At 45.8% G+C, this 23,645-nt stretch overlaps 1 protein-coding gene across 1 annotated transcript; it reads right to left on the minus strand.

Annotated features, from left to right (window-relative positions):
• Positions 1–328: 328 nt before the first annotated feature.
• Positions 329–22,167, minus strand: LOC144762772 (uncharacterized). The gene is made up of 3 exons (XM_078648019.1): positions 21,475–22,167; positions 20,172–21,115; positions 329–379 (listed from the first exon to the last, which is right to left on the minus strand). The coding sequence occupies exons 1-3, from the start codon at positions 21,557–21,559 to the stop codon at positions 329–331; spliced, it is 1,080 nt and encodes a 359-aa protein (XP_078504145.1). The 5' UTR covers positions 21,560–22,167.
• Between the last annotated feature and the right edge of the window lie 1,478 nt (positions 22,168–23,645).

The following is a 23,645-nucleotide window of genomic DNA, read 5'->3' on the forward strand; positions in this document are numbered from 1 at the left end:
TTGTAGATATTATATAAACCCCTTTAAATATGGGCTGTATTGCTGATCTACTCTATGAGTGCTGGATGGCTTGTTGTGACCGTACTGAATGGGACACCTTGGTTAGGTTTTCTGTCCAGAATGCTAAGCTAGCTTTAAACAGAGCTTGTGGGAGACCTTTTGGCCTTGGTGCCCAATCAACTCTGTTTTTCTTTATTATTGTGTCTAGTTTGTTTTCCCTTTGACCGTTAGGGCCTTTGAGTGACCTATTGCGGGCTGAGGACCACGTCTAAGACATTCTGCTGTTTGGTTCCTGGCATATTTACTTCGCTTTGTGTGGTTATCTTTGTCACAAGGACAACTTCATTATTTTTTGCTGCTGCTGCACACTTTTGACATTCTGAAAAAGGAATGTATTTTATTTATTTATGTATTTAGTCAATAAAAACCATTACACAACCGTTCATTCCTTACATTTCATAAAATTTGATTTAAGCATAGGTTCCTAACAAGTCTTTTAAAGCAGACCTATAAACTCCAAGTTAAAACGAATATAAAAATGTAATTAATGCAATTCTTATGAGGCCTTGACTCGAATGATTGTTCTTTAAAAGCTCACTACTTGGAGCGTGCCCATTTTCCTCATATCATTGTGTGGTCCCATTATTTAAAGTGCAAGAGTCAATATTTAAAGTGCTATTGTGCTGAGGTACATTTTAATTTGAATGTCTTCCATCACGTTGTCCCGGGGTTTAAAGTGAGTTGTCTTTGTTCTTTTCTCTTACAACACTAATTTCTATTAAATGACCTTCTGATCTTTTGCTCAGAGTTATTACTGTTCTTCCCTTGTACGTTACGTAAACCCTGCGTTAAAGTGCAGGTGCGTTATACAAAGCCCATCATTTTGCTGTAATCTTGAGATGGGCTACTGGTTTTGCTTCCCAGTTGTAGTTCTTTGTCGAGGTGCTGGTGCCCTAAATTGATTGTTCTATTGCTTTCATGTTTACTTTTACAGATTTTTCTCCCCGGCATATGAGCGGTATAGACGAGCCCCTAAGCCAATGGGTTACCACTTGCCGGATAAAGGGATGTTGTTGCAATAGCCAAGTTTTCCAATGATATTTGCTTTTCAAAGTTCTGCTGTCGATGATCTGATGGAGTAATGCTGTTTTAGAGAGGTTGCCCAGGTTTCCTCCTTTATGATTGCATTAAGTGCTTTGGTAGGGCCCTTATCTATCTTATTGATCATCTTTCATAAGGGTTTTTAATTTACAGGCGTAAAGAATGTTTGCCCATAGATAGTAGATTTGTAGATATAAAAACAAAGGTATAGGTGAAAACAGGTGGAAGAAAGGGAGAAATGGTTGGAATTGGAATTAGAGAGACTCAAGGATCATGTCTAGAACCAGTTGAAGATTGTGAAGGAGAATTCTCGCCAATAAGTAAAGATGATGATGATGGCTACCACTTAATGGCTGATTAATACTGTTTTATTAATGGGTTTAAGTGATTTTTTTAAAATGTTCCAAGAGAGGAGGGTGTCAAAGCTTTTTCTGAATGCAATTTTGGATGGCATTTTTTTAATGATGTTTTTTATGATGAATATAGTTGTAACCTAAGACTAAAAAGTATGCTTTTTCTGCTTTCGGGTTTGTAATTTTCGTATATTTTGCTATTTGCTTTTAATTCCTTTCTGTATGCTCTGTTTCTATGACCCTAAGCACTTCAATAAAAAATATATATAAAAAAAAAAAGAATATAGTTGTAACCTATGAAATATTAATATTGCACCTGAAACAATTTAATTTAGAGGTTTAGAAGTGTGTTTATTAACGTAGTTTAGTTATGCCACAATTTTGCAAAGACACCATTTTATTAAATGGATGAGGTTTCTGATGTTCTGTTTATCTTGCTCCTGCTCATTAACCCTCCCAATCAATTTCTCCTTCGTGTCTTCTCTCCTCACAGTTTTAGCGGAGCACAGGACACCAGTGTATAAGCCTTTGTTTGAAAATCTTTCATAGTGTGCTGTTCCTCTCCAGACTGTGATGCTGCTGTGGAATCTAATGGAAGAATTCCTCTCCTCTGCCTTGGAAATGAGGTAATGTTATAATTATTATTGTGACAATCTCCATTCTGATCTGCTCAATATTTGTGATCACTAGTCATGCCAAATGCTGATTTTGAAGTTTTTGCTTCATACCTAATAATAAAAGGGTTTTGGGGTGAGCCGGAGACTTTTTGTTTTCCTCATCACTGTCCATAGAGATGCTGACTTATGATTTTTGTTGCTTATTGGGATTTAGAATAATTCGGATTTCTGATTATATGCTCTGCATCTGAGCCTTCATGGCATATATTTTGCACAGGTCTCTGTAATGTTTATTTTTAGATTTTTGTAATAAAACCCTTTAACTTTCCATTGATCTAGAACTCAGTTATTGAGTAGTCCTTGTCACTATTTTATTACTCTGCTAAGTTGGTTTGTGGGGCAGGGTGGTGACTCTTTTCGCAAGGTTAAGGATGCAGGAGCTAAGCTGCCAAAGTTAAATTTTGGCATGATCGAAATACTGGGGTATAGTACAATATTGGGGTTCAGCTCTTACAATGTCTGGTCCGGTATTGCACCAAGACCCATCCAAATCTATACACACAGTTACACTCACACAGGTATATGCTGAAATACCTGAGACTGGTACACAAGTACACAATTTGAAAGGGTGATGTCTTTGCCTGCATCCTATGCAGAAAGTGTTTCTATGCCATACTTATTCCCACCGAGGTGCAATTATCATGTTATGGGATGCAGCGCCTAGCAATGTGATGGATAAAGAAGAATGTAAGATAGGCACACAGTTATTTTTTTCAGTAAGCTGGCAACTTTGATCAGCACTGGAGGGCTCTTTAGGATATTGTTTGTGATCACATTCCACTAAGCAGGTTACAGCATATGATTGTCTGTTCAAAACATTTTGTTTATTTTTATGATACTCAGCAGGACTAGATTGGATGCAGAGATGGTTTGTATCTGTGCTGGGTGGACTTTTTTTTACAATCACCCCGTATATGTTGTCACAGTACGTATTTAGTTAGGACCTGTAATGGTAGACTAATTTGGAATCTTCAGGTGGCCAACGGTATGTTGCTGATCTCTTTAGTTATTCCAAGCCTCTTTAGTTGAAGACGGGTGTCTTGTTGTTGTGGAGAGATGCAAGAGTTAGTGATAGACATGATCTGTATTAGGCATGTCTGACATGAATGGTAGACTGCCAAGCTGTATAAGGGAATTATTATGCAGTCTGTCTGAACTACAATCAGCTCTGTCTGAACTACAATCAGCTGCACAACAGCAGAGCGTAATGCTTTTTGTACTGCTGTGGACCAGGAGGGTTGTGTATGAACTTACATTTCTATATAATAACCAGGCTAGACACAGGTCAACCCTTTTATAGCTTAACTTGATATAGGACGTTTTGTGCTGGTCGCGCTGTTCAATGTCTGTGGACGGTAGATTGCAGGTGAAGGAGCAATTATTGTTCTGGGTTCACTCTCAGGGTTATGGGATGGTGTAGTTATCTTGAAACAGCCTTGTTTCACCTTTCTTCTGAACTGTAAATGCCCTTGCATGCTCCAATTCTTGGCTGGTAGTGAGGTCTGGAGCTTGGTAGCTTTTACTTATTTATAGGTACAGTGGTCATTTACCTTGTGAGGCTCTATGGATGATGTAAAGTGCCTAGAACCGTGTTTGTCTGACTGCAGGTAGCTACTGGACTGTTTTCAGGACTGGTGTTATACGTTCTCTGGGGTTGAGGCAGAAAATGAATCTAGCAGCAGCACTTTGGTTTAGCTGTAATTTGTATATGATGACAATGGGAGCACTGATGTTTAGGCTGTTGGCATATTTGAGCTTGGAGTTTGTTTGTGAAGATAGATTGTAGCTTCTGTTGGTATGCAAGTTATGGGAAGACGTGTCACAGTGTTTTCATAGTGTAAAGGGTGCTCTTTGTCATCTTGGTTACATGTATCATTAGGAGCGGTCCAAATCTATAGTTACCTGTAGGAGGCTTACTTCTGTTGATGTAGTTGTAGGGGCCCTACGTTCCGTGGGCCATATGGTGGTAGACTGGTCTTTGTACCATTAACCACAGGTCATGATCTCTGTTTTAGCTTTGTTAAGCTTTAGGTGGGTAGTTATCATCCATGCATTTAAGGAACAGAGACAACCAGAAAGTCTTACCTTCTAGAGGTTTTCTGGGCCATCCATTTTTGCAGTAATATGTGTATAATGTGCAAAGTTGTAATAAGAAAGGTTGACCAACCTAATTAGATCTGTTAAGGTGGTTTGTTAGATGTTGAATAAGAGAGTGTCTACACAATGTTAGGGGCTTATGTGGAAGGAGTTGGGTACACCATGCATTGCCTTTGAGGCATGAGGCAATCCATTACATATTGATTTTATAGATATTCTGAGATGATGGAGTCCTTTATTAACATGTTTTACCAGTTTGTGAAGCAGCACCATGACATATGATACCATCAACCATTCCTTGGTTATCAGCTAAAAACATTTGCTTTGTATGGCTTATATTTTTGGTTATAACACTGGTATTATGGATTCACAACCCCAGCTGCAAAGTGCTATTGGCTAAAATGCCAGAATTTGCTGAAGGTGTTATACAGGACATAGAACCACTTGCCAGCTATATTTTGAAATTTTGGAAATGTGTCTAGTCAATTTTCAGAAGTACTTTTTTCTCAAATAAAACCAATGGTAAACTCTGCTACACAGATGTTATGAGGGCTCACACTTTCATTCAATTCATGCATTAAAACAAGCATTGGCAAAGCAAATCATTTTGCCTTTTTATCATGGAAAGGTACAGCATGGGCCACAGCAGCGCAGCCTTCTCTAACACATTGAATACGCAAAGCACAGGTGGCATTAGCAAAAGGAATACCGCATGGCTATTACACATACAAAACAGGTGAAACTCAGGTAGCTGACACACTAAAGAGAGAGTGAGAGGAATTAATGGACTGTAGTACTTTACCCTTAAAGAGACACATGCATACAAGGACAACAATTCCATGATAAACAGCCACACCTCTTATGAAATTACCATATATTCATGTACTCACACAGGGTAATAACCCCTCATATATGCAGTGTGGTATGATATCTAGCACTGGGAACCATCCAAGCGTACTACTTTTCGCTGGTTGTATAGTCTTGTTACGCATTTCCCAGTATGGCTGAGGCTATGCCCCTTATGTCTACATTTATGTTCTCTTTTTGTTAAACTGTTATACCTATATTAAAATTATAACGTGTGGGCGAGCTAACTTATTATTTCTGGTGTTTCCCTATCGCAAGATTAAACCAAACATTAGCAAAGCCAAAAGGTCTTAGCTTAATGTGCCAACCCATTCGACATTAGCACATTAGAGACAGAAAGATGGGAGTGAGCCAGCTGGAGTGGACTGAGAGAGCTCTAGTTGTAAATAAGGCTTGCAGTTTCCCATTTTTACTGATTTTGTACAGATAAATACAGGCAGAAAACAATGATATTCATGTCTGTATTTATTTTTAAAAACAGAAAAATACAGAAAATTGGACTTCTTTTGAGTGATGTTTCATGCTGTCTTTCATCAGTTCCAGGCCTACAGCTGAGCATATAGGTAGCATGGGGAGTTAAAAAACAGGATGAGATTTACTTTAATAAAAGGATATGTCAACATACATGTGTAACACAATGCTAATATTTACCTCTGGGTGTATTGCTGATTATGGCATCTAAATTTGCTAAAACATGACCTGCATCAAAGTATGAGTACGTTTATCTGTTTGAAAAATGTGGAATTAGACAATTTTATACATTCACAAAACAGAGAATAAATATGGATAAATACTAATACGATGGCCAGAAAATAAATATGGATAAATACAGAAGGAAATGCTTAAAAAAGAAATACCATAACACGGGAGCTAAATGTATAGTAGTCCCTCATGCAATTCAGTGCTAGCACTTGAGTGACATGTAGAATACAGCAAGATCTTTGAAGTGGGGTGCTTAACTCATTGATAGTAATGTATAGCTGGATGAGTGAATAAATATGTGAGTTCTAACACCATTCTCGCTTAAGTGATATTAATGGTTAGCATCATCAAAGTCTTACTGCTGTCACTGCTGTAACTTCAGCAGTCTTGCTTCTGTCACTTTATGTAAATCCAACTGCTGCCATTCACATGCACATATATCAAAACACCTTCAATCAGAAAGACAGGGCCCTTGCTATACCTATACTAATATGGTATTGGTATTATTGCTTGGCACTAGTTTTACATATGAATGGCCAGTACTATGTAATACCTAGGCAACCCATAGTTCCGGCCTTCTTATCTTACCTGGATACAGAAGTTAGCATGCTGGTTGGGTTGTTCCATTTCCGTGGGTTGTGAACTCTAGATTGAACTTGAAGGCACAATAATCTTTCAGGGTTCAATTTCAAGGTTCTGAGATGAAGTTATTCGGAAATAACCATGTTTTCAACTGTTTTCTGATGGGTATGTGTTCCTGGATGCTTCAAATCTTGGCTGGTTGCGGGTTCCAGAGATTGCCAGCTTGTACTGAGAAAGCAGTGTCTCCTACAGTTGGTATGATCATTTGTGGTGCAAGCCTAGAGTGCAGTGTCCTTCCTGTATTGCTGAATCTTGAAGACATGACAACACACCACAAGTATGTGCTGGTCATGGTGGGGTGGTCTAAGGCGGATCAAATGTAGGTTATTTTATCTATAGTACATAACAGTAGCTGAGTTCTGTCCTGCCTGCTTCTTGAAAGCTGATATCTGATGTTGATGCAGTGCGAAATATAATGTGATGGTCCCCTACAGATGGACTGTTTTAAATTATACATACAACTACAACCTTTTTCCCACACAGTCGATTCTGCGTCATTTATGGAAGTGAGGTCTGTTGTGTTGGGAACTAAGAAAGTGCAAAATGGCGAAAGTGAAGGGTTATCACGGAGGTCTGGTCAGTACAGCAGGACTTGATGAGCCTAATCTGACTTGGACATGAGGACCTAGGTAAATGGCCTGGCAACAGTGGGCCAATGGTCTGTCTTCCAAACTACCCCCTCCCCATAGCTGATATGTCAGCGAAGGGGGGGAGGAGTTTGTTGCTAATATCTCTCTCTGCAGGAAGCGTCAGGGAATGTTGAAGAAGAGCACGAAGAAGTTGAACTGTGATTGAGTAGCAGTCTTTAAAAAAGCCAGTTACGGACTAGGTACCACATGCTTGATTGACTGTGAAATATGTTTTTCTGACTTCCTACAAGCGGGGGATTTAAATGATAAAAAACACATCAACCTTTTTTCTCTGACAAGCGACTCTGTGTAATTACTGGTAGCAGGTTCCGTTGGAGCAGGTAACTAAAGGAAGGGCCAAGTGGCATGAGTGAACAGGTTAAACAGTCTACCCAAGTTAGTTGTGTCTGGCACACCACACCACTACATTCACATCCTGGATGCCCCTTCTGAAAGATTAGTGAGTTCCCTAGGTTCCAATTTTCGAAATGAGTATCACAATCAGGGGTGCAAGCAGACCCCAACTTCAGGGGCTAACAGGTTAATCAAAGGAGGCAGGGCTAACTCTTCAAATACTTAGATGGAACTTTCCTAAGAACCAGTACAAGAAAATAAAGTGATAAATTGTGCATTTTAAACATATTATTCAAATCTGAAACGATTACAACAAACATGTTTAATTGGATTTGAGAGTGTATATAAGCCACTGACAGAGATCTTTAAAACGAAGAATTAATAATTTGATAACTAAAAAGCAGCTTTATAAATGTCACTAGAAAGCACTTTAGAACCAGTTTCCGAAAAGTTAGTGCAAAATGATGACCCTTTCTGGCAATTCTCTGAGAATCCCTTCTATGAAATGACAATGAAATATTTTTAATTCCATCTTAAGAAAGACCGTCCAGCTAGACTGCTGGCCAAAGGGTTGTTTACATTGGACGTTGCAACGTATGCGTGTTTGAGGCGGCCCACGGGTACTTGTCTCAGAATATTGAGTTTACTGGTTTAACACATTTGATTTTGGGATGCATGACTGGTAAGTCTTGAGTCCGATTTCTAATGCACCTTCAGCTCCTCCTGCTATTGAATTAGTGAGTGCCAGTCAGTTGGCACTATTACCACCTGTTATTGCAGGTTTAGGAATCTGTGCTATTCTAAATCAAAATACAAATGTAGTTAGCATCCTGATTGAACATTTTTCATATGAGGTGACAAAGCTACACACGTGTAGGAATCCACCAGGCTAATAGACCTGGGAAAAAAGGTAGTTGCCGTGAAATAACTTTGCAGCGATTGGTGTTTTTCAGAATGCAAAGGATACAAGTTTTCCTTTAGGCAGACCCCCCCAGGATATTGCGGCAGAGATGTGCAAATTTAACAGAACAAAAATTGAAATTTTGCGGCAAAGAAATAAAAATCTTGCAACAATATTGTGGCACTTTATTTTACTCGTAATCATTCCTTTTTAGCCTAAATCAATGAAACCTGTTTTAACATAGTATTCTACTTTGAAATAGGCATGTTTAAAGTTTCTCCAGCTTTAAAGAAGGACATCTCCAATTCTAACCTTGTCGGAGTGGGCTGTATTTCTCCCTGGGATGTTCTATTGCCCTTCTACGCACCCGTGCTAGGGCCCCGCTGCCTCCTGTATCTGTGAGGCATAACATCCCTTCCTCAGCCCCCCTAGGGTGTAGGATCGTAGTGGGTGGAGAAATTTATGGTAGTGGAGTATGTTTTCCATAGTCACGTAGGCATAAGGTAAATCTTATACAAATAATACTTAGCGGTGGTCTGACCCGAAATCACAACTCTGCCCCAATCATTACATAGGAATGCATAAGGATATCCCTGAAAGGAAACTATCACATATTCAAATATATATTTATTTTCACTAAAGTAGCTGAGAAATGACTCCTTAATGGGAGTCTTGCCGCCCCTCATGGTGGTCTACTGGGTTGCTTTCCAGGTCCCATGGGCGCAGAGATTATCTATTTAGAAATGTGTAACTTTTTAGTAACATCAGAATGTGAAGAATGCCCACAGTTCTCAGTAAATCGTTTAATATTGGAGGTGTGCTTTATTCAATAAAAAACAGTCCATGGCTTTGGTGATGAAATGGTCGTGCGGGGAGTGTTTCATTGCATACTTTTAACACCTCCTTGCAATTTTTTTAATTGCTGTTTTCCACTACCCTCCACCCACGACATTTTAGCCTTGGCTGTCGACTCTGGAATCTGTATACTCAGTATACTAATAAAGCTTTATGTTTCTGGGCAGTATGTGTGATAAACAAATTGCTATAATTAGCAAGCTTAAAAGTCATGTTACCATTACATCTGCAGCTTCTAAAATAATAATATATTGCAGCAAATCCCATGTTACCAGACACAACATGCACACCACTGCAGTGGAGTCTTCAATTGAAACTCTGCAGCTTACGCTATGAGAGTTACTTGGCTGTTGGCAAATGCAGGACATCTGATGTAAACCTCCACAGGGTTGCGAACTTCTAGGTGTCGCCAAGTAAATCATGCTCCCCTTCTCCCACAGATAAAACCCAGTTTCAGGGTCATTGTTTTCATGATATTACTTTTATTTTTAAATAACCCCCGCTTTGTGAATTTATTTACAAATCACCAAAATAAGAAAAATGTGTGCTATAAGATTTATTGCTGAAAGTGCTGCTAGAGTGCGGTGAGGGGGCACCTTCAGTGAAAAGATTCCCTCCAAGCTAATGGAAATCCCTAGCTGCATCAGGAAGGTCATCTTCAGATGGCGGAGGCGGAACCTCCGCCACCCCACTAATCTACGGGCCACCCACTTGGTCTAAGTGTACACCTCCAACCAGCAGGATATTCTGAATGAATATAAGGGGATATTGACTGGTATGGTGTTGCAACATAATCGTTGTGTTTATCTGTCAGTCCTTCGAAGCCTGGGTTACAAGATAGCATTAGAATGTTGTGTGGGCAAGCTAAGAGAAGTGTGAAGTAACAGTTGAAGTATGAGCGTAAAAGCAGTTCCTGCCTCTGAAGTTGATTTTTTTCTGTTTATATACTTACTGCTGATAAACCTTTTTTGTACCAGTGTGTATGGCTGGCTTCTAGTTCTTGGGCGATTTTTGCTTCACTGCTCATATAATTTACACCCAGTTTACAAGAAAATAAAGCCTTAAGAAACTACAGAAGGAAGAAATTTAAAGGAAAGTTAACCAAACTAAAAGTACAGAGAGAGACAGAATGCCCTGAAGCCCCACCTCTGTCCTCCACATCAGACGGCCCCAGCCAGGGCATACTTCTATTTACATGGTGGGTTCTCATGTGTGTGGAAATATCCTTCAACATAGTGTGCATGACCAGCCAAGTAGTGAAAGTATTCTGTCTCTTTACACAACTTTCTGCTTGCATGTTGGTGTATACATAATCTGGATTTTAAATAAATCATCAGGCAGAAGAAAAGGCAGCCAGGTGGATTATAAACAAGATATTATTTTGAAGAGGTCGGCAGCTACAGCTAAGCTAAACTGCATGTCTGTGCGAGGATTTCACAATGTTTTGCTGTGGGATCAACTGCGAGTACATTTAAAACCCACCGTTATTGCAGCTCTAGATATGCGAAAGGTTTAGTTCCCTTTGGAGATACGTGTGGCTGCCGTCAATAATTTGTGCAGCCTCCGCATGTCTATGGCGTGAGAATATACAGCGGGACTAACAGTGACGTCGCGTTGTTGCAGATCAGCTGTGCAACAATGTTTGGTGCATGCACACACCTGGAGCCAGCCGGTGCCGTTCACTTGTACATGTCGCCATTTCTTTTGTTTTTACAACATTTTGGTCGGCTTTTCTGGGATGTGGATGGTCAATGTAACAAGTATATAGACTGATTGTTCTCGCAACAAGTAGATGGACTGATGCGGCACTCACTCTGGGAAACGCACAGCACAGCACAGGAAGCGTATTCAGCAGAATTCTAGTTTTTTTTGGCTTGTGCAGGTGGAGCGCGGTCCCTTTCTGTTTCAATTGAATATGATGTTTATCAGATGCGCAGGCATCTGAGGTCATAGGAGCTACAGTATGCCCTCTTGCTGATTTCTGTATTTGACATAATCGTTCTGATAGTCTTTGTGCCAGCCTGTAATTGTTTGTTTGGTGCATTCTACTGTGCATGCTTGGGAAAAGTACTGCATAAAACGAACAGATGATTTGAACTTCAGGTATTGGGAGATCAATTCGAGTGAGAAGTCTCTCACCAGCAGAGTGATTCTCTTTTGTATGGCAGGTGTGATTGGTTCCATCCCAGGTCAAGGTAGTATAGTCTTTATGTTGCTGCTGTGTTTTGATTACCATGCTTAATGTCCTATTACTTACCGGTAATCTTCATTACTCCTGGTCTCGTTGTCCTAGTCCCCATCATAACACATAAAATAGTCCCATCCCCTTCATCTGGGCTTGGTATTGTCAGGAGGAATGGTGGGACTTGCACACTTCTTTCTTTTTTAGGTCTCGCACCTGGCGACGCAGCGCGAAGCGCTGTCGCCAGCGAGACCTATAGTTGTCGGTTATGCTTTCAAGGGCTTGCAAGGGGGACAGGAGATGGGCACGCACAGGCTGCAGATCGGATCGGTGAATGCGCGCGTTCACCACGTACAGTTTACGCACTGTGCCCATCTCCTGTCTCCCTTGCAAGCCTCATGCATTTCTCGTATGCAGTAACGGCCAACACACACACACAGCCACACCCACACACACGAGCACATGCACACACACACACACACGCACACACACGCGCACACACAGAGACACATGCACGCATACACACATGCACACACAAACAGAGACACACGCACGCACACACCATCCCCCTGCCCCCCCGCCGCCACCAGTGCAAGTAAGCCCCACTCACCGCATCGGCGCCACTCCTGACTTCTGCAGCCTCCGCGGGGCTCTCCCTCAGGCATGGGAGCCCCCCGTCACCACTGCTCCTCTGGGCCAGCCATTCCGTGTGCTTCTTGCAAAAGACAGAAGTCCCGTCCCAAGACAGGCGTGATGCTCCCAAACTTCCGGTTTCGGGATGTGCATGCTCACGGCTTGTTTTCTGCAGTGGGGCTAAGCGACAGCTATGAGTAATCGGTGTGCTTTTAAAAAGTTTTATTTCTGGCACGATGCACTTTGTTATGCCTTGTTATCATTTCTCATAACTCTCTAACTTGGTCTCCTCTGTACTTTGCTGATTTCGCTGCACTAGCACCGGCCCAAACCCCTCTGTCATGGTATATTCCCTTGCAATATTATTCATAATGGGCTTCGGACCCACCTCTCCGCCGTCTGTTGTCAGAGTCGGACAAGGACAAATCAATTATTGTTATTGTAAATGCGTTTATTTTGCGCTTTCTACCCTTGATCATACTCATTTTTAATTCATTAGATTTAACAAAATGAATTTCTGCATGGTCTTACACAATGACTTACTATATGCAGCACTTCAGTGGTTTGTTCTGGCTGGCGCACATCTTAACATAACCAAAACAAAAATCTATAACCCTGTGGCTGACAAACTACAACAATCTACTGTAGAATTTTCTGATGACCTGGCACCAAATTAGACCATACCCCATTACCAGTGGCACCTCTACATCCATACTATTTAAACCGAAGAAAGGGTCTTACTTAAGGAACATTCAAACTGAAAATTGACTGACTGGTGTGAGTACAAAATAGCTATAACCGTCCGGAAAAAGATACTTGAGGAGGAGACATGGGAAAACTTGGCTATCGCTGCCAAAACAAGGCAGTATGAGAGGCGAGGTTGGGTGATGTGTCCACGTGATGGAGGGTATTTAGGCTGAAAAGGAACACTTGCTAATTGTGGAATACCACATTCTTTCATTCTTTGTTTAACGTGTGGTGTATTCTCTATTTATCTCTATGGACTGGCATAGATGTGTGGTCACCAGTATCGATTTGGAAGAGTGTCTTGGCTGTGTAAGTGTGATGTTCCACAGAGATTTAGAAATCAGTCCCACGTTCAAATAGTGGTGTCTGGTCACACAGTCTATATAGTACTTTTATGTAATGCCAGCCAGAGTAGTTCTGTTAACCCTTTACTCTGCTAAGGTATTGAGGCTGACTGCCACTGTCTAAGGAGGCACATAGATGCAAATTGATCGCCCATCTTCTCTAAAGGGAAGTGGTGCCTTCTAGTTCTGAGGTATCAGAGCTGCCTATATGGCTAAGGGTTGGAAGACTTAATCACTGGAAGTTTTAGGATACATGCCATACATTTATCCAGTAGTGAGTTAAGGAATAGCAAGCCCAAAACGCGTGTAACAGGTCTCAGCCTTTTGCCTTGCACCTCCTGCAGAGGTCATTTGCTCATTTTCCTTACGTAATTTAGAAGGAGACCAATATTAATTATGTACTACTTTAAAATTCTAGGTTCTCTTAGTTCTCTGTTTCAAAATGTCCAAAATCTGCAGGACCCAATAATTTTGTGTTCTTTACAGAACATTCTGTTCTTCAGACTTTGACTGTCTACCAGTGATGCTCGATAGGCCTTCTAGTGAATGGATGCTTGTCTGTCTTCACACAGAAGCAGATTTCTGTATCGTGTCTTGATCCTCTCCATGGCTATTGGAGTCCTTCAGACCTGGGCTCCGCTACAACCTCTGCTGAGACCAGCCGTGCTGTACTGTATCTTTCACTGAACGAGCATGTGCAGGTGCCTTCCGAATTAGCCAAGTCCACACGTTGGGGACAAAAAGGTACATAGTTCTTTAAAGTAACTACTGTGTTCCAAGTTAATTGGGCGGTCAGCATCTGGTTAAAGTGTACTCTTTGTGTCTTGGTGAGCAGCCAGGTACTCTGCTACATACAGCTGCCGGCCTTATAGCATTACTGTGGAAGACAAGGATTTTTAAGGACATTATGAAGTTACACTGCCTAATAGCTGTGGAATCAAATTGTGGATCCTTCCGTAGCAATGTTGCTTGATTGGAGGTGTTTCTGCTGCTTATCACTCAGGGGCACATGGAGAACAGAGGAAGAACAATGTGCTGTGCTTGGGAATGTATCCACTAAGAATTGTGAACATCTGCCTTGGAAAGTAGAATTGTAGACGTAGTGTGTCCCTGTTATGAGTTTGTCTGCATTTTGCACTTTCTGGAACAATGCCACCCATTATAACCTAGCAGTCAGAACTTTAAAAACTGATGGATGCTTCTGGTACGGCTTGTTGTATGCATTTAGTGGTCTGGTCAGACTGATAGGAGAGCTCCACCATATATTTGAGAGGATTATTTCAGATCATAGTGATAAAAAGGTCTGCTCAGTCGAAAATGTCAATGGAAAATACATCCTTCTCCAGTTAGAATCCCCTGAAATTAAGTTACTTTCTAGTATTTTGAATGCAGCTCTTTTTGTGTTACCTCCACCTGGAGGCTACCAGACAAGCGACTCAAAGCTTACCATCTTCTAGTCAGCACTATGGGAGTATGCATGTTGCACAACTCTCAAGCTCAACTGTTCCAAGCACTTTATGCAACAAACATCCAAAACCTGACCGTGTTCGATAGGACTGCACAGTTGCTCTGTTTGGAGAAAAATGGATTGGCCTAAAACTGTAGCAAAGCTCTGCCTTACTCACTATTTTACACGGTGTTGTTTCATGACAATTTTGGGGCTCAGTTGTTTCAAAAGGATGCTCCTTGTGCTACTGAACCACTAGCCTCCTGTCTCTGAGCCAGTGCCTGCAGCTCAAAGATGGTTCCATGTCTGCAGCATTACCTATCAGTTTCTATATGCCCCAATGCAATTTGATGCCACATCGGACTGGAAATTGGACGACAATTTGGAGAAGCAATGTGTGGACATAGTGAAGGGCATCAGTGCCTAAAGGATGGGTATTGAATACAATACCTGAGTCAGAGGGAAAGAAAGTAGACAGGGAAAGGATAAAAGTGAAGGCACCACGAATGTCTTTTTTTTTTTAGAAATAAAATATTTTTATATGACAGTCGACGAGTGGTGCAGTGGATGTCGGTGTCCATTGGGGACAAGTTTTAGGTGCCTGAGTTTTTTTTGTCCTGTACACCTAGATCCATGTAAAACAAGCATTTGCAATGCAATAGGTCTCGCAGTTACACAAGTTTAAGCTATTGGCATTGTAAATGACCATGCCTTTTATTTATGTTTGTAAAACAAAAACAAAAATAAAAGTCCTTGTTATTTGCAATGTCAATAGCTCAAACTCGCGTAAATGTGTGACCTATTGCATTGCAAATGCTTGTTCTGTGCAGGAGATGGGACTATCTCATGTGTTATGAAGGGGACGAGGACGAGAGGGACCTGGGGGTAATGATTATTATCTACCTAAAGGTTAATTGTATTTGAGTATGGTGAGGCCACGTGTTTAATAGCTTATTTCTTTTAAATTTCTGTTGGTGTTTTTGGTTGTTGCTCAATGCTAATGTGGACAAAGTGAATGGTTGTGGAATTCATAGTATAATAGTTTGGGGGTGTGTAAATGCCCATAGGTGGGGTTTTCCTGTTTAAGTTTGTTCTACGGTTATGCTGTGATAGTTTACTTACAGTGTACGTGTCACGTTCTGCAGTGCGCGAGTTGGATGACTGTGAGGGCGTAAGTCACCAATTTGTTTGCAGGCAGTTGATGTTTTTGAGGGATGACTGTTAGGGATTATGTCACCCGTTGCTTACTGTATACTAGTTGCCTTTCCTTTTAGGGAGGAAGTATGGGGTGGAGTCCACCGATTCTTTGCTATTGTGTGTGTGTGTGGGATGATTGTTAGGGGGTAAGTCCCCCGGTGCTTGCTGTACATGTGATGTTTTGTGACTGGGATGACTGTTAGGGTGTAAGTCACCCGTTCTTTGATGTCTATGGTTCACTGATAGAATATCGATGTAACAAACATCGATGTTCTAAATATAAAAAAAAATCTCTTGCAAAAATATCGACTCTTAGGGGCTCATTAGGATGGCGGACGGAAGAGCCACCGCGGCCCTGTAGTAGGCGGAAAAAGCCTTTTCCGTGTCCGCCTGCCGCGGATACTCCGTCCGCCATATCAGGATAGGAAAACGTGTCAAATTCCCGTCCGCGACGGGAAAGCACGCTCCGCCGCCGAACTACACACGAGAGCGTGGCGGACGGAACACATCCGGAGGCCACGCCGTACGGACTGACGTCGAAGACCGTCCTCCAAATCAAGATGGCGGAAAATACACATAAAACCGCAGCGGAAAAACAACCTGTCTGAACACGGCGGAATCCCCACTGCGAAGACAGGTGACATAGCAGAGATACCCACCGCAAGCTGACCAACACCATGGACCCAGCGCTACACGCTTTCCCGATGCTCTTCGCGATCCACCACGTCCTAGTCATGGCCCACCACGGACGACGACGCAGGTAAGGCACAAACCATTGGCTGTCTGCAGGGGAATACCAGTAAGGGACGTGACGTAGGGAGGGGGAGTGTCATGTTACCGAAACCACTGATGAGAAGCATATACAAATACACATTAGTAGTACGCAAGCAGGAATGACAACGACAGACCACGAGACCTGATAGACAACCTTTATTGTACAAAATAGGGGTAAAATCACAGTGTATGCGTGAGCATGGGCAAAGTGGGCACCACAGCAGCTACATCATTGGCAGTCAACGAGAGGGCAGAATGCAGTATCAGAGCATCAACAGGGCATTGTGCAGTACAGAGCAGGTACATCATTGGCAGTCAACGAGAGGGCAGAATGCAGTATCAGAGCATCAACAGGGCATTGTGCAGTACAGAGCAGCTACATCAGAGGCAGTCAACGAGAGGGCAGAATACAGTATCAGAGCATCAACAGGGCATTGTGCAGTACAGAGCAGGTACATCATTGGCAGTCAACGAGAGGGCAGAATGCAGTATCAGAGCATCAACAGGGCATTGTGCAGTACAGAGCAGCTACATCAGAGGCAGTCAACGAGAGGGCAGAATACAGTATCAGAGCATCAACAGGGCATTGTGCAGTACAGAGCAGGTACATCATTGGCAGTCAACGAGAGGGCAGAATGCAGTATCAGAGCATCAACAGGGCATTGTGCAGTACAGAGCAGCTACATCAGAGGCAGTCAACGAGAGGGCAGAATGCAGTATCAGAGCATCAACAGGGCATTGTGCAGTACAGAGCAGCTACATCAGAGGCAGTCAACGAGAGGGCAGAATACAGTATCAGAGCATCAACAGGGCATTGTGCAGTACAGAGCAGGTACATCATTGGCAGTCAACGAGAGGGCAGAATGCAGTATCAGAGCATCAACAGGGCATTGTGCAGTACAGAGCAGCTACATCAGAGGCAGTCAACGAGAGGGCAGAATGCAGTATCAGAGCATCAACAGGGCATTGTGCAGTACAGAGCAGCTACATCAGAGGCAGTCAACGAGAGGGCAGAATACAGTATCAGAGCATCAACAGGGCATTGTGCAGTACAGAGCAGGTACATCATTGGCAGTCAACGAGAGGGCAGAATGCAGTATCAGAGCATCAACAGGGCATTGTGCTGTACAGAGCAGGTACATCATTGGCAGCACATGAGAGGGGCTAAGTGCATCAACAGTCCATTGCACAGAACAGGTCCATCACAGGCAGCACATGAGAGGGGCTAAGTGCATCAACAGTCCATTGCACAGAACAGGTCCATCACAGGCAGCACATGAGAGGGGCTAAGTGCATCAACAGTCCATTGCACAGAACAGGTCCATCACAGGCAGCACATGAGAGGGGCTAAGTGCATCAACAGTCCATTGCACAGAACAGGTCCATCACAGGCAGCACATGAGAGGGGCTAAGTGCATCAACAGTCCATTGCACAGAACAGGTCCATCAGAGGCACACATGAGAGGGGCTAAGTGCATCAACAGTCCATTGCACTGAACAGGTCCATCAGAGGCAGCACATGAGAGGGGCTAAGTGCATCAACAGTCCATTGCACAGAACAGGTCCATCATTGGCAGCACATGAGAGGGGCAGAATGCAGTATCAGAGCATCAACAGGGCAATGTGCAGTACAGAACAGGTACATCAGAGGCAGTAAACGAGAGGGCAGAATGCAGTATCAGAGCATCAACAGGGCAATGTGCAGTACAGAACAGGTACATCAGAGGCAGTAAACGAGAGGGCAGAATGCAGTATCAGAGCATCAACAGGGCAATGTGCAGTACAGAACAGGTACATCAGAGGCAGCACAACTACGTGTCCCTACCAAACCGTCACAGGGACCACAAGAGTGCCACGCAGTTCTCAATGGACACACCATGTGAACTAACATTTGAGTGAAGTGTACAGCACCTCACATCACAGAATCAGGGGGACTGCGTGAACTACCTGCCTCGGACACACTGGCAGCACCAGCAACAGGAGTGTGAGACACAGACACAGCCCGAGTGACACACACATGGGCCACGGACCCAGACACACTGGCAGCACCAGCAACAGGAGTGTGAGATACAGCCACAGCCCGAGTGACACACACATGGGCCACGGACCCAGACACACTGGCAGCACCAGCAACAGGAGTGTGAGACACAGCCACAGCCCGAGTGACACACACATGGGCCACGGACCCAGACACACTGGCAGCACCAGCAACGGAGTGTGAGACACAGCCACAGCCCGAGTGACACACACATGGGCCACGGACCCAGACACACTGGCAGCACCAGCAACAGGAGTGTGAGACACAGCCACAGATGTAGTCACTGACACGTGAGCCACTGACCCAGACAGACTGCCAGCACCAGAAACAGGAGTGTGCAACACAGCCACAGATCTCCTAACTGACACGTGAGCCATAGACCCACATACCCTGCCAGGATCTGCAACAGGAGAGGGCACAACTGACACTGTGCCACCATCTGATACACGAGAGTCAACTGCACCAGCGCCACTGGGACAACTGAAATGATGAGCCACAGGGCTGTATGGGCCAGGAGGCAGGGTGGGCCTGGGAGCTGGGGATAGCTCACCTAGAGCCAAATCGGGGTTGGCAGGTGTCAATGGTGTGTGTCTGCGTTTCTTAGGGTGCTGTGAGTGCACCCTGGACAGGACAGGACTGCCAAGTGGTGGGGACTCCAAAGAATCACCACCCAGCATAGGTGGAGCAACTGCTGCGGGGGATCTGGTTTCGGGGGACGTGCTGGAGCCTGCTTGTCGTTTGCTCTGTGCCTGCCGCCTGGACTCGGAATGATGTGTAATGGGGGATGCAACAACAGGGGACACCCTCCTCTGCTTCTGACTGGCCTGGATGGGAGTGGAGGTATGGGGGGACTCCGCCGCGGAGACATCAGTGTTACGTTTAGTAGAAAACATCAGCCTCAGTGCAGCCAGGGGTGAAGTATGCCTGTCCTTGATAGCGCCATTGTCCATGCCAGATGCCTTGTCCGTAGGATGTGCCTTATCCTTAGGTGGAGTGTTGTCTCTGGATGTAGCCTGTGCCCTGCTCGCCGCCCTGTTCCTGCCAGCAGACTTGTCGTCTGTGGTGCACCTGTCTCCAGCAGACACCTGCTGTCTGTGTGTGTCCCTGTCCTTGGGAGAGTCCCTTACCTCTGCTGTGGGCCTGCTCTTGGGAGTCTCCCTGCTCTTAGTAGGTGCCTTAGTCTTCTCACTGTCCTTGGGAGTGTCCCTTACCTCTGCTGTGGGCCTGCTCTTGGGAGTCTCCCTGCTCTTAGTAGGTGCCTTAGTCTTCTCACTGTCCTTGGGAGAGTCCCTTACCTCTGCTGTGGGCCTGCTCTTGGGAGTCTCCCTGCTCTTAGTAGGTGCCTTAGTCTTCTCACTGTCCTTGGGAGTGTCCCTTACCTCTGCTGTGGGCCTGCTCTTGGGAGTCTCCCTGCTCTTAGTAGGTGCCTTAGTCTTCTCACTGTCCTTGGGAGTGTCCCTTACCTCTGCTGTGGGCCTGCTCTTGGGAGTCTCCCTGCTCTTAGTAGGTGCCTTAGTCTTCTCACTGTCCTTGGGAGTGTCCCTTACCTCTGCTGTGGGCCTGCTCTTGGGAGTCTCCCTGCTCTTAGTAGGTGCCTTAGTCTTCTCACTGTCCTTGGGAGTGTCCCTTACCTCTGCTGTGGGCCTGCTCTTGGGAGTCTCCCTGCTCTTAGTAGGTGCCTTTGTCTTCTGACTGGCCTTGTCCAAGGAACAGTCCATGGACATGTGACTATCCCTTGCCTTGGGAGTACCTTTCGTGTTGAATGGCTGTGTAGCTCCGGAAGGCATGTCCCCCAACAACACTTGTGGATCCTGTGTGTGTACTCCAGTGCATCTGACGTCGTCTACGTGAACAGATTTAGCTGATCTAGGGGATGGGGTCTGTGCCCTGCGTGCCCTGACGTGCTGTCTGACGCTGCTTCTAGTGCAATAAGCTGTATTTGAGTCCTGCTCAGAATAATCACTACCCCCTGAGACATCCAGCGGTGTAGATGGTGAAACACAAGTAGCACCCTGTTCGTTCGACTGTACTATTGCAGACGACACACTGCTTGCCAATGACTGCACTGTCCTGTGTAGACCTGCAAGATCGCCATGCATCCCTTCCATGAATGCCACCACCTGCCCCAACTTCCTATCATGGTCCTGGAAAGCATTTGTCATATTGGTCTGCCCCACACACAGCTGTCTGAGCAGATCAACGGCCTCAGCACACAGTGCATTTTGGCTCACCGTGGCAGGGGCAGCGGTGCCTGCACCGAACGCCACTCTGCTCCCCCTACTCCTCCGGCCACGAACAGTACATGGTGCAGTTGGCGGAAGTGTGGGCCCTGTGTGCTGTCTTACGACAGAAGGTGGTGAGTGCCCACTCCCAGTCTGTGACAACAGTGCAGGCTCACCCAGAGTGTCCGACGAGGAGGACGATGGCGTCTCCACATGCGAGTCCTCAGGGACGGTCCTGTCCCCCTCTCCGGCGCTGGCCTCCTCCGTGTCAGTCTGCGTGTGTGCGAAGTCTGAGCCGGACTCATTTCCTCGGCTACTCTCCACCGTCTGTGGCTGAGTGTCCTCTGTCAAAGCTGAAATGCACAGAAAAGATGTGTGAGTCATGGGCACACTCACGTACAGAAGGAACAGGATAGCCAAATCACATAGCAGACAAAGGTTTAGGAGCCCTCATCCTGCACATGGCCCACCCCTACCAGTCATCCTCACATTTTCTGCCATCGGGCCATGGACCACTAGGGGATGTGCTTTTACACTCAACTACTAAGCAAGTGGCGTGTCAACATGGCGGACCTGGATGTCAAATGAGTACCGCCCAATGGGACCAAAAAGGCATCACAGGCATACATACGCAACACGGAACTCAATAGTGTGTCTGTGCACCAATACATGCATAGCACTCACAGGTTTCCTACACAGACAGTATGCTCACCGCTAGTTTGCTGTCGATCGGCACTCAGACGTTCGGCCAGTTCAGGATGCGTCACTGCAATGATACGTTGCATGAGAGGGGTCATGGAGCGTCGGGCCAGACGGGGCGTCCTTGGAATCAGGCCCAGTGTTACTTCCGCTACATTCTTGCTCAGCCTGGAAATGTCGTCCCAGCGTTTGTGGCAGTGTGTATGTCGTCTGTTGCACACCCCCAATGCCCGTACTTCCCTTGCTATGCTCCTCCACAGGTCCTTGCGAAGGTGCAGCTTGACCTACCATGATGGGAGACAAAAGGGTGTAAGTCAGTGGACAGGTGGCCTGTCACACACATAGGGGCAAGACGTTACTGTCAGCAGCCATGCACAATCAGGAACATATGTCTAGCCCACACTACACAGCTAAGATAGAAATAGGCCTGATCATTTGGCCCCCTCATGCACACCAACATGTCCCACACTGCACTTACCACCCGTCCCGGTGCGCCGTAGAGGCGTCCATAGTTGCGGAGTACACCGTCCACGAGGACATCAAGCTCCGCGGCGGTGAAGGGTCGAGACCGGATCTCTTTGCCTGACGACATGGCAAGATCACGGAGTATGGCACTAGAGCAGCAGTCGGTGGTCAGCTCAGCAGCAGCAGCAGGTCGAGGTGATGGTCACAGGCAGCAGTCGGTGGTCAGCTCAGCAGCAGCAGCAGGTCGAGGTGATGGTCACAGGCAGCAGTCGGTGGTCAGCTCAGCAGCAGCAGCAGGTCGAGGTGATGGTCACAGGCAGCAGTCGGTGGTCAGCTCAGCAGCAGCAGCAGGTCGAGGTGATGGTCACAGGCAGCAGTCGGTGGTCAGCTCAGCAGCAGCAGCAGGTCGAGGTGATGGTCACAGGCAGCAGTCGGTGGTCAGCTCAGCAGCAGCAGCAGGTCGAGGTGATGGTCACAGGCAGCAGTCGGTGGTCAGCTCAGCAGCAGCAGCAGGTCGAGGTGATGGTCACAGGCAGCAATGGTCCCCAGGGTAGAAAGTTTCATTTTGGCCAACACACATATATAGGGCCCTCAGCACGTGTCAGTGGCATACGTCGCCAGCAATTGGTCAGCCCTGGAAGCGTGATCGTGAAATGGCCCAATGACTGGCCCTGTTGTTGCGGTGCACAGCTTCCTCTACTTGCGATTGGCCGTATGCGGCCAGCGTCCCTCTTCCCATTGGCTGCATGTGCAGGGACCGTCACGGGCACACATCGGCAACCGCACGTGCAAGCCTCACGGAAGGAAGCTTCAGTTGCAACAATGTTGTATCACTGGCGCCTCCATGGCGGTGCACGTACACAGCGGGGGAGGTGCAGGCCTATACACCCTGTAGATGTACTCAATGGACATGCCAGTTCATGACCCCCCTTACAGTCACCTTGCATCATCCACCGTACACCGGCCGGAGCGGCCGGCCCATGAACAACCGCCGTGCCAGGCCCTGCCCAGGACCGCCGTGCCGGCCATGGCAACAACCGCCATTGCACGGCCCTTCCACTACCGCCGTGCCAGGCCCTGCCCAGGACCGCCGTGCCGGCCATGGCAACAACCGCCATTGCACGGCCCTTCCACTACCGCCGTGCCAGGCCCTGCCCAGGACCGCCGTGCCGGCCATGGCAACAACCGCCATTGCACGGCCCTTCCACTACCGCCGTTCCCTGGCGGTCCGTGCAATGGCGGTTGTTGCCATGGCCGGCACGGCGGTCCTGGGCAGGGCCTGGCACGGCGGTTGTTCATGGGCCGGCCGCTCCGGCCGGTGTACGGTGGATGATGCAAGGTGACTGTAAGGGGGGTCATGAACTGGCATGTCCATTGAGTACATCTACAGGGTGTATAGGCCTGCACCTCCCCCGCTGTGTACGTGCACCGCCATGGAGGCGCCAGTGATACAACATTGTTGCAAATCGACCATCCGTCCCGGAACCTTACACATGCACTTGCCGGTGTGTGGGCGTGACGGTCTGTGCACGTGCAGACAGTGTGAATGTCGAAGGCGGCCCGCGTATGCCCAGACGTATACAGCGGATGCAGTGCACCGCCATGGCGTGATCAATGTTAGCATCTTAGCCGATGATGCACCTTGTACCATTGTCTGCAGCTGCCTGCTCACGGTTGTGTGCGTGATTGCGTGGCTACACATGTCATGCTCCATCCCAT

This window comes from Lissotriton helveticus, chromosome 6, assembly GCF_964261635.1.
Source record: "Lissotriton helveticus chromosome 6, aLisHel1.1, whole genome shotgun sequence".
In the NCBI taxonomy this organism is placed as follows: Eukaryota; Metazoa; Chordata; class Amphibia; order Caudata; family Salamandridae; genus Lissotriton; species Lissotriton helveticus.

What these genes read in the sequence shown, in the direction of transcription:
- LOC144762772 (XM_078648019.1), bottom strand. Translation starts at nt 21,559, where the DNA reads ATGACCCCTCTCATGCAACGTATCATTGCAGTGACGCATCCTGAACTG. An exon ending in CGATCGACAGCAAACTAGCG is followed by an intron (nt 21,116 to 21,474) that starts GTGAGCATACTG and finishes TGTGCATTTCAG; the next exon opens with CTTTGACAGAGGACACTCAG. An exon ending in AGAGCAGGCCCACAGCAGAG is followed by an intron (nt 380 to 20,171) that starts GTAAGGGACACT and finishes TTCCTTTTTCAG; the next exon opens with AATGTCAAAAGTGTGCAGCA.